The sequence below is a fragment of the Cebus imitator genome, unplaced genomic scaffold (genome assembly GCF_001604975.1).
Source record: "Cebus imitator isolate Cc_AM_T3 unplaced genomic scaffold, Cebus_imitator-1.0 Scaffold118, whole genome shotgun sequence".
Lineage (NCBI taxonomy): Eukaryota > Metazoa > Chordata > Mammalia > Primates > Cebidae > Cebus > Cebus imitator.
The window spans coordinates 1,159,861-1,170,952 of record NW_016107433.1 but is presented as its reverse complement, the minus strand read 5'-3'; the positions used below and the strand labels follow the sequence as shown (position 1 = coordinate 1,170,952).

General features: G+C 49.2%; 2 protein-coding genes and 1 non-coding gene across 11 annotated transcripts in view; 2 read left to right on the top strand and 1 right to left on the bottom strand.

Moving 5' to 3' along the window:
• TSNAXIP1 (translin associated factor X interacting protein 1) overlaps nt 1-2,623 on the bottom strand; it is a 26,877-nt gene extending 24,254 nt beyond the window's left edge. For 6 of the 8 annotated variants that reach the window (XM_017539416.2, XM_017539417.2, XM_037742304.1 and 3 more), the window contains exon 1: nt 2,340-2,470. In XM_017539416.2, coding sequence (XP_017394905.1) covers nt 2,340-2,455 — 116 coding nt within the window. In that variant the 5' untranslated portion in view covers nt 2,456-2,470. Of the gene's footprint in view, nt 1-2,339 lie in introns of all 8 variants that reach the window. The other 2 variants (XM_017539421.2, XM_037742308.1) reach the window with 2 other exon arrangements.
• On the top strand, nt 1,069-1,207 carry LOC119472805. Its single transcript, XR_005201986.1, has one exon. It is a non-coding gene; the product is annotated as a U4 spliceosomal RNA (small nuclear RNA).
• Nucleotides 2,624-2,712: 89 nt separating the features above from the next.
• The window catches only part of RANBP10 (RAN binding protein 10), an 86,581-nt gene continuing 78,201 nt past the window's right edge, over nt 2,713-11,092 (top strand). Inside the window, exons 1-2 of one of the 2 annotated variants that reach the window (XM_017539415.2) lie at nt 2,713-3,211; nt 3,964-4,075. In XM_017539415.2, the coding sequence (XP_017394904.1) occupies nt 2,713-3,211; nt 3,964-4,075 (611 nt within the window). The remainder of the gene's footprint in view (nt 3,212-3,963; nt 4,076-11,092) is intronic. The other variant, XM_017539413.2, reaches the window with a different exon arrangement.

Here is an 11,092-nt window from a genome sequence, read left to right as displayed (position 1 = left end):
CGGTGGCAAGATCTTGGCTCATTGCAACCTCCACTCCCTGGGTTTAAGCGATCCTCCCACCTCAGGCTCCTGAGTAGCTGGGACTAGAGGTGCACGCCACCACACCAGGCTAATTTTTGTATTTTTCATAGACATGGGGTTTTTGCCATATTGCCCAGGCTGGTCTCAGAAATCCTGAGCTCAGGCAATCCATCTAAAGTGTTAGGATTATAGTCGTGAGCCACCATACCTGGCCATTTTTTTTTTGTTTTGTTTTGTTTTGTTTTTAAATAGACAGGGTCTTGCTTTGTGCCCAGGGTACAGGGCAGTGTGTGATCACAGCTCATTGCACTCTCTCAAACTCCTGGGTTCAAGCAATCCTCCTGCCTCCGCCTCCTGAGTAGGTGGACCTATAGGCATATACCACCACACCCTGCTAATTACAAACTTTTTTTTTTTTTTTGTAAGGACAGGGTCTTACTATGTTTCCTAGACTGGTCTTGAACTCCATAACTCAAGGGATTCTCCCACCTTGGCCTCCGAAAGTGTTGGGATTACAGGCATGAGCCACCATGACCAGCCCTGTGCTTCTTTCTTAAAATGGATGGGGATTCTCTTTCATATCCCTTTCATAGAGAATGGCAGTTTCCTAAATTATTTCTGTGCTGGCTAACAATTCTCTTTCTCAAGCCTGGTGCTTGGTTCTCGTAGACTCATTTTAACTCTGGAAAAAATAATCAAATTGGTATTTCCTGTTCTTAGGGACTTTTGTAGGCTTTTCCTTGTCAAGGCAGCAGACCCTGAAGGATGAGAGTTTAGGTGGGATTTGGGTGTTTTTTTTTTTTGCACTGGGTAGAAGTGGAGATACCACATTCATTCAACACTTACTGGGTGCCTATTATATACAAGAGCTGTGGTAAGAGCTTCACATATTCTGCCTAAATATTCTCAACAATGTTTGTGGGGTGGACTCTATCATTCCCATGTTGGAGATATAGACGCTGAGGCCTGGAACTTGAAGGGCCTTCTCTGAGGTCCCAAAACTAGAAAAGTATTTAGCCAAATTTTTTTTTTTTGAGACAGAGTTTTAGCTTTGTGCAGTGGCAGTATCATAGCAAATGAGGTTTATTCGAGGCGCGTACTGCTAATTGAAAACTTTTCCCAATACCCCACCATGACAACTTGAAATACAGTCGGCATTGGCAATTTTTGGCAATCTCTACAGGGACTGAATTACAAAAAAAAAAAAAAGAGAGAGAGAGAGATGAAATCTCACTCTGTCACTCAGGCTGGAGTGCAATGGTGGGATCTCAACTCACTGCAACCTCTGCCTCCCGGGTTCAAGCAATTTTCCTGCCTCAGTTTCCCTAGTACCTGGACTACAGGCGCCTGCCACCACACCCGACTTTTTTTTTTGTATTTTTAGTAGTGACGGGGTTTCACTGTGTTGGCCAGGCTTGTCTCAAACTGTTGACCTCATGATCTGCCCACCTGGGCCTCTCAAAGTGCTGGGATTATAGGCATGAGCCACCGTGCCCAGCCGAAAAGTATTTAGCCAAAATTTTTGTGTTAATGCATATATATAGCTTTCCAGGCTGATGGAGCTGGTTGTGTTTTGCAGTACCCAGAGGCTATACACCTGAGTACAGGCAGGAGCTACCCGGAGGATGATCTCTCAGGGCTTCCGAAGTATTTCTTCACTTTTACAATGGTAATATTACTACTTTATACAGTTATTGTGAGGTTTAAATATGGTACATAGGCCGGGTGCGGTGGCTCACTCTTGTAATACCAGTTTGAGAGGTCGAAGTGGGAGGGTCTGTTGAGTCTAGGAGTTTGAAACCAGCCTAGGCAATATGGTGAAATCCCATCTCTACAAAAAACAAACGAACAAAGAAACACCTCAAAATTAGCCAAGCGTGGTGGCGCATGCCTGTAGTCCCAGCTACTCGGGAGGCTTAAGTAGGAGGATCGCTTGAACCCGGGAGGTCGAGGCTCCAGTGAGTTGTGCCACTGCACTCTAGCCTGGGTGACAGAGCGAGTTCTTGTCTCAAAAATAAAATAAAATATTTAAAAATGTTATATATAAAGCATTTGGCATATATATAGTACATTCAATACGAGCTGTTTGTTACTGGTAATGATAAAGTGCGCCTGCCCTTTTGCTAATATGTAACGTCTTCATTGGGCTAAATCAGCCCGGATTCTAACTGTTCCTGCAGTCATTGACTCTGTGGGGCTGGAGACCTAGATCGATGGTCAGAGGCCAGCAGGAGGTGCAGAGGTCCGGATCAAGTGCCATTTCCCTCTCTAGAAGTACTCAAGCCCTCTTCTCTGCCCTCATCCCCGCCACCGCCTACCTCGACGCGGACGAGAAGCTGTGGCACCGCGACTGCTGGGAGGCCATGACCACGCGCAGGCGGGCAACCAGCACTTGCGGCCTGGGAAGCTGTGGTAGTGTACAGCCCGTCGCCATGGCGACCAGGCCCCAGCGGCCCTTCAGCGAGGGCGGAGTCAGGGAGCCAGCGTTCGCTGGCTGGGAGGAGAATAAAGTAGCGAAGGTGGACTGGGACCCGGCAGCGGGTGCCCTGAGAGTCAATAACTCAACCGATTTGACCCCAAGTACCAGATGAGGCCGGGGGATGAACAGAGTCCATGGGGGAGGGAAGTGTGCCTTGATGCCGGAGACGTTTTGCCGTCGGGAATTGTAGTTTTCGGTGTCTCGACGTCTCAATGGGACAGGCTTATATGGCTAGGAGGGTTGTACTACATCTCCCAGAACTCTCTACCAGCCCGAGTTGCTCCTTCTTTCAAGAGCTCTGGATTGTGGGATATGGAGTTCGGAATGTGGCAAGGCATGGCAGTGTTCAAAGAGGGGTGCTGGATTCTGACTCGGTTTCCCTGCGGCCTTGGGAGGCTCACGGGCCATTGGCTGAGCGGGGCGGATCTGGTTGCGCTCCTCCCCGCCCCCATGACACAATAGCAGCTCCCTCCAAGATGGCGGCGGCGACAGCAGACCCGGGAGCTGGGAATCCACAGGCTGGGGACTCCTCCGGCGGGGGCGCTGGGTGCGGGCTGCCGTCCCCCGGGGAGCAGGAGCTGAGCCGGCGCTTGCAGTGCCTGTACCCCGCGGTCAACCAGCAAGAGACGCCGCTGCCGCGCTCCTGGAGCCCCAAGGACAAATACAACTACATTGGTCTCTCCCAGGGCAACCTCCGCGTCCACTACAAAGGTATCGGCCCGTCAGGCTGCGGGGGAACCAGGCTGGAGAGCGTCCGTGGGGTGACTGTGCTGCCAGGCCCCTTTCCCATTACCTCCCTTTCCCTGCCTAGGTGCTCCAAGTTAGGCCTTGGCCCTTTCAGAATGTCCAGGGTGATGAGGCTGACCAGGCCGAGGGTTAACTGCTTGTTTTCTGTCCTGAGACACCAGCTGTCAAGAGAACCGCAACCGGTGTCCAAACCCAGTGCTGGGCCAGACCTTCCACTCCAGGGCCTCGTTGCTTGTCCTAGGCTGTCTCCAACTCCAACAGGACCCTTCGCCACTGCTTAGAAGGGGTGGTCACATCCCTACCATTAGGCTGAGGCTTATGGGCTTGCCCACCTGCCAGGCATCCCTGACTGGGTCTGGGGTTCCGTGCTAGAGTTTGAGAGGTGTCTTCCAGGTCGGCCTCCTCCCTCCCCTGGTCTTGCAGGTGGGCTTCCTGGATTCTAGAGAGGCAGCCAGCAGCACTTGGTTATCTCTCACATTGCCTATACCCTTGTTTTGTTTGTATGGACAGTGCCTTAGGCAGGACTGCTATTCTCAGGAGATGAGGCAAAGGTGGAAGGTTTATGTGTTTACTCAGTTGTCTAATGATTCCTTGGACTGTGTAAGTGCTTCCTCTGGCCACAGAGGAGTGGAGTTGCCATGGAGGAGCTGCAGAACAATGAGGCTTCCATTTGCATTTCCTTCTGCTGAAATTTCTTCCTTGCCCTCTCCTGTTAGGTCATGGCAAAAATCACAAAGATGCAGCCTCAGTGCGTGCCACCCACCCCATACCTGCTGCTTGTGGCATTTATTACTTTGAAGTGAAGATTGTCAGCAAAGGAAGAGATGGGTAAGCCCTTCATGACCACCCTCTTTCCCCTTACATGGAACTGATCCCTGTGGTCAGAGTTCAGGTCCCTTGGCTGGTACTTGTTGCTGATATGAGCTGCTGAGCTGCATGGGTCTGGGCTGCCTCTGTTTCCTGACTGTGGGCATGGTCTAGTCTAAGCAGCAGATCTTGATGGAAAGTGGGTGTGTTGCGGGTAAAGCAGGGGATTCTTTTTAGTGGTGATATAATTTGATCCTAGAAGATTAGGCAAACAAGTAATAAGTTTACTTTAAAAATTCTGTGTCCAGAATGGAGTTTCCCTCATGAGCATGTGGTGTTTTTGTGACTTCCTTCCTTTCACATTCTTGCTGTACTTATGAGGTTCTTTTTTATGGCATTGAGTCATGTAGAGGCCCTAGTAGCCTTCAAAGGGATAGTAGAGTTTTTGCAGCATTCATGAAAGCTGTTGTGGCCACTGGCCTGTCATCTCAGGGTAAACAGCATACACATGGTCAGAATCAGGTGACCTTGCTGCTCATAAACTTGTTTTTCAGTCCAAGGACTTGAACACTACTAGTTGGACCAGCTTTAGGAAGGTCCTCATTAAAGTCAGCATTAGGAGCCAGGTGCGGTGGCTCACGCCTTTAATCCCAGCACTTTGGGAAGCTAAGACGGGCAGATCATCTGAGGTCAATTCAAGACCAGCCTGGCAAACATGGTGAAACCCTGTCTCTCCTAAAAATACAAAAAAAAAAAAAAAAAGCTGGCGCCTGTAATCCCAGCACTTTGGGAGGCCTAGGCGGGCCGATCACGAGGTCAGGAGTTTGAGACCAGCCTGGCCAACATAGTGAAACCCTGTCTCTACTTAAAATACAAAAATTAGCTGGCGCCTGTAATCCCAGCACTTTGGGAGGCCTAGGCGGGCCGATCACGAGGTCAGGAGTTTGAGATCAGCCTGGCCAACATAGTGAAACCCTGTCTCTACTTAAAATACAAAAATTAGCTGGTTGTGGTGGCAGGTGCCTGTAATCCCAGCTACTCAGGTGGCTGAGGCAGGAGGATCGCTTGAACCTGGGTGGCAGAGGTTGCAGTGAGCTAAGATCACACCACTGCACTCCAGCCTGGGCAACAGAGTATGACTCTGTCCCCCCTCAAAAAAAGAGCATTAGGGGCCGGGCGCGGTGGCTCACGCCTATAATCCCAGCACTTTGGGAGGCTGAAGCGGGTGGATTGCGAGGTCAAGAGATCGAGACCATCTGGTCAACATGGTGAAACCCCGTCTCTACTAAAAATACAAAAATTAGCTGGGCATGGTGGCGCATGCCTGTAGTCCCAGCTACTCGGGAGGCTAAGGCAGGACAATTGCTTGAACCCAGGAGGTGGAGGTTGCGGTGAGCCAAGATCGCGCCATTACACACCAACCTGGGAAAAGAGGGAAACTCCGTTTAAAAAAAAAAAAAAAAAAAAACAGCGTTAGGGAGATTTCCTATTTTAGGGTGATCCAAGCAGACACAGAAAATCATAGGGGAGATATTTAATTTTTCTTTTTCTTTCTTCTCCCAGTCTCCCTTTTGTTTTCCAGTGATTGTGACAAAGCAGGTGTTTAAGTTATGAAATAATGGCCCCCTGATCTGCACTGTTGGGAGCCAGGCCAGCATCTAAGCTGCCTGAACTCCAGAATTCTATGCCTCTGAAATTCTCATCCTGGGAAGCTACTGCATCTCTCTCTCTCTCTTTTTTAATGAGATGGGGTTTTGCTCTGTCTTCTAGGCTTGAGTGCAGTGGCAAGATCACAGCTCACCGTAGCCTCAACCTTCTGGGCTCAAGTTATCCTCCCACCTCAGGCTCCTGAGTAGCTGAGATACAGGTGCCTGCCACTACACATGGCTAAGTTTTTTTTTTTTTTTTTTGAGATGAAGTTTTGCTCTTTTGGCCCAGGCTGGAGTGCAGTGGTATGATCTCAGCTCACGGGAACCTCTACCTCCCGGGTTTAAGTGATTCTCCTATCTCAGCCTCCCAAATAGCTGGGATTACAGGCATGTGCCACCATGCCTGGCTAATTCTGTATTTTTAGTAGAGATGGGGTTTCTCCATGGTGGTCAGGCTGGTCTCGAACTCCTGACCTCAGGTGATCCGCCTGCCTTGGCCTTCCAATGTGCTGGGATCACAGGTGTGAGCCACGATGCCTGGCCTAATATTTTTTTTTATTATTTGGAGAGATGAGGTCTTGCCATGTTGCCCAGGCTGGTTTCAAACTCCTGGGCTCAAGTGATCCTCCCACCTTGGCCTCTCAAACTGCTGGGACTAAAGGCATGAGCCACGACACCTGCTGTCTTACATTTTTATCCCCATCTAGCGCATTTACAGATAGGAAAGTTAAATTTATGGGAGGGCTTCGAAGCTCCTATTTTTTCCTTCCACCATCTGATAGAAGCACATGTATATTTAGCGTATGAACTAGTGTGAATGAGAATGACCTCTTAAAACGAGCACCTCAAAAATAATGTTGACTAAAATGGTAGTGCTGGAGTCTCATATTGCCAGAGAAACTGAGGTTCACTTCTTAAACTTGTAGGGAGGAAAATGTTTTTCTCCTAGTCTTTATCATAGATAACAGCTGAGCTAGTTACCTAGTTAGAGCGCAGAGACCAACTTCAGAAGGGAAGTGTTTACACTTAGAGACCTGGATTCTTTTTTTCTTTTTGTATTTTTTGAGAGATGAAGTCTGGTTATGTTGGAGATCTGAATTCTTTCAACTGGCTTTTAACATTTCAGTTTTAGTGGATCTTGCTGGAAAAGGTCCTGTGTCACGTTAGATTGGTGAACTGTAGGTATTGACTGAAATTCTAAAGAAAGGTGGGCATCGCCGGGCGCGGTGGTGTGTGCTTGTAGTCCCAGCTACTCAGGAGGCTGAGGGGGGAGGATCGCTTGAGCCCAGGAGTTCTGGGCTGTAGTGCGCTATGCCGATCGGGTGTCTGCACTAAGTTCGGCATCAATATGGTAACCTCCCGGGAGCGGGGGACTACCAGGTTGCCTAAGGAGGGGTGAACTGACCCAGGTCGGAAACGGAGCAGGTCAAAACTCCCGTGCTGATCAGTAGTGGGATCACCCCTGTCAATAGCCACTGCATTCCAGCCTGGGCAACATAGTGAGACCCCCTCTCTTAAAAAAAAAAAAAGGTGGGCATCTATTCCCAGCATTTTACATGTGGTAAACATAGCCATTGAGCTGACCTGGAAACATCAGTTTTATTTTATTTTATTTATTTATCTGAGATGGAGTCTCCCATATTACCCAGGCTGGAGAGCAGTGGTGCACTCTCAGCTCACTGCAACCTCCGCTTTCTGGGTACAAGAGATTCTCTTGCCTCAGCCTCCCAAGTAGCTGGGATTACAGGCATATGCCACCACGCCTGGCTAATTTTTGTATTTTTAGTAGAGATGGTGTTTCACCATGTTGGCCAGGCTGGTCTTGAACTCCTGACCTCAGGTGATTTGCCTGCCTCAGTTTCCCAAAGCGCTAGGATTACAGGCATGAGCCACGGTGCCCGGCAAGGAAACGTAAGTTTTAGAAAGGTCTCAGGTCATGTATGCCTGTGGTAGCCTGCATCAGTTGACCACTGTTAGATGGCAAGAGTATGAATAGCCCCTCATGGTCTCTTTACAGAATCCCTGAAAGCCTTCTCGTGGCTGGGATGCAGCCAGATGTTAGTATGGGCCAGGTGTGGTTTTGAAGAGGCCAAAGGCAGTTACACAGGGCAGGCAGATGTCAACTGGCTTATTTCCCTTTTCTTGTAGTGGTTTCTAATTTTTTTTTTTTTTGAGACAAGGTCTTGCTCTGTTGCTCAGACTGGAGTGCAGTGGCATGATCACAGATCACCGCTGCCTCAACTTCTTGGGCTCAGTTAGTCCTCCCGCCTCAGCTTCCTGAGTAGCTGGGATCATAGGCGTGTGCCATCATGCTTGGCCCATTTGCTTATTGTTTGTAGAGATGGGGTCTCACAATGTTTCCCAGGCTGGTCTTGAATTCCTGGGCTCAAGTGTGTCTTCCCCCTCAGCTTCCCAAAGTTCTGGGATTATAGGCATGAGCCACCATGCCCGGCTGATTTAAAAAAAAAAAAAAAAAAAAAAAAAAAACTATTTTGTAGAGATGGGATCTTGCTGTGTTGCCCAGGCTGATCTCCAGCTCCTGGCCTCAGGTGATCCTGTTGCCTCAGATGATCCAAAGTGCTGGGATCACAGGCGTAAGCCACCATGGCCAGCCTCCCGTGGATTTTGGAGGTGTGTTTTTGATCCTGGTTTACTCCATGACCCAACCATTAACTGGTTGTTTAGCTTTCCTTTCTTATCTAGTTTGATGCTCACAGCATCTCTGGCAAATGGCTAGAGCAGATAATAATGTATCTACCCATTTTGTGAGTGATCCCTGGGTCCCTAGGATGTTTGGCAGCCTACCCTGGCTGCAGGGCTTAGGGTGTGCAGTGGAGTAGCCTGACTTATCAGATGTCCTTGCCTGATCCTAGACACACATGTCCATGCTGCTGCCTTTCCCCATTGTAGCTATTGCATTCCTTCCCTGGGTAGATGAAGGAATGTTCTGTTGGATTCCTACTGGATTGCAGTGTTAGGGGACAGAGCTGAAAAGTGCATGGTGCTGTGAGGGGCTAGAGAATTATAGCATGCTCTGTACCGGGCTCGATCAACTTACTGTTCCATTTAATCTGTAAACTTGCTTTTCTGTAGATTTGAGTACACCTCCTTTGTAAAAGGTATTTATAAACCCAGTTAGTGTCATTGTTCTCTAGAGTGTCCTTTGTTCTGACAGTATCTTCTGTAGAAGAACACACTAAGCTAGTCCTTTTTTTTTTTGATTTTTTTATTAATAAGGGGGTTTCACCATGTTGGTCAGGCTGGTCTTGAACTCCCGACCTCAGGTGATCTGCCCGCCATGGCCTCCAAAGTGCTTGGATTATAGGTGTGAGCCACTATGCCCGGCCTAAGCTAGTCTTAATAAGGAAGGTTTCATGTCAAGGTTTCACAGAATATTTATGTATACCAACTATGTGCCAGGCCCTACATTAGATATAGGGAGAACAGAGGTAAAGCCAGCAGAGATCACCTTTGTCCACAGGGAGCCTGTGGCCCATTCAGTAGAGAGTGGACTGAAAATCTTTCTGCAAGAGGAGACAGAGCCTGGGAACAGTTGTGAGGGATGAGTAGGAGTTCCCCAGCAGGTGAGACCTGTTAGACCTATGAGTCTGATGGGTAACTAGCTTGACATCTGGGTACTAGGCTTTCTGGGCACTCAAGTATAAGTGAGCACTGTGGAGAAGGAGGGGCTGTGTTTGAGCTAAGAGGTTGGCACAGACTGATGGGTTTCAGCTGCATTTTGCCAAGTCACCAGAGCTGTGAACTCGGGGAGCAGATCTGGTGGGGCGAGGAGACATCAGAGTACTGCCAGTGGTGCCAGGAGATAAGGGGCATCTAGGTCTGCCTTTCTAGGAAGCAAAGGAGGGCCTGAAGCTGAGGGTCCCTGGGGAGGAGCAACGTCCTCAGGCAGAGTTCATGGACCTGTGCGTGTCCCTGGCTCTTAGTGATGACACATGGAGGGTGTGGCTGGCTAGGCTGACAGATGCTCCAGCGTGACCCTCAAAATAGACTGTAACATCATCCCAGCAGCAGAGGCCTCCTGACATGTGATGGTTGCTTTACCCAAGAGCAGTAGGCCTGGGCTAGAGCACTGGATAGCATGGGGAGGGGTGGGGGCATTCTCCTCTGTAGCCAATGCCTGCGTCCAGGCCTAGAGGAGGGGTCTCTGACCACAGCCAGCCAGCCTTCCCTTGCTGACTGACTTCCTTTGACCAGGCAGCAGTGCACTCATCCATTCATTCAGACACCAGGGCGTGGTACCCATTGTTTTGTCCCAGCCCCAGCCTGGGCCCTAGGAGCACAGGCATGAGGCCCCACAGGTGGTGTCAAAGGGTCAGTCCACAGAATGTGCCATATCTAAGGGGGCCTGGAGGATGGGCTTCCTTCTGTTCCTCAGAGCTGGAGGAAAACTTCATAGAATCATAGAAGAGGTGATGATGTGCGCTCTGGAAAGATGAGTTAGAGTGTTCCAGGTGAACAAAGTGAGAAGCAGATACTTCAGGCAGAAGAAAGAGTGCATAAAAAGATGTGGAATGCAGAGCATGAGGTCAACAGGGCCAGACTGAAAATAACTGTGTGTGGCCAGGCGTGGTGGCTCACACCTGTAATCCCAGCACTGGGTGGCTAAGGCGGGTGGATCACTTGAGTTCAGGAGTTCAAGACCAGCCTGACCAACATGGCAAAACCCCATCCCTACTAAAAATACAAAAATTAGCCAGGCGCTAATAATAGTGGTGGTATGTGCCTGTGATTCCAGCTACCTGGGAGGCTGAGGCAGGAGAATCTCTTGAACCTGGGAAGTGGGGGTCGTGGTGAGCCAAGATCATGCCATTGCACCCCAGCCTGGGCAACAAGAGCGAAACTCCGTCTCAGAAAAATAAAAAAAGAAAATACTTCGTGTGCTGTGGCCAGGGAGTGTGGGCTTTATCCTGAGGGCAGTAGCAGTGTGGGGGGCTCTGGATCTACCCATGCTTTTGAGAGTGAAGAGACTCTGCCAGTCTGGTTCATCCAGGCTCCTCTGGCCAAGAGCCCTGTCCAGGGAGGGCCAGTGACTTTAGGTCCTTGGCTGTAGGATGGTTTTCTCACAGTGGTTGTCTTTTCTCTCTTGGCTGGCCCCTCCGTATGGAGAGATGCAGGGGTGGCCTGTGAAAGACTGGTAGCCACGAGGCTTGTCGGAGGTGAGAGGACTCTATGCTGGAGTTTTGGTATTTTAGTTTTGCCAGCTCCCATCTGAAAGGCAGTAATGTCCCATGTTTTATACCCAAGCATCTCCCTCTCATGAGCCAGAATCGGCCAAAGTGATTTCTATGGAGACCTAGAGAGCCACTGTTAATTAAGAGATTTTTTTTTTTTTTTTTTTTTTTTTTTTTTTTTTTTTTTTTTTTTTTTT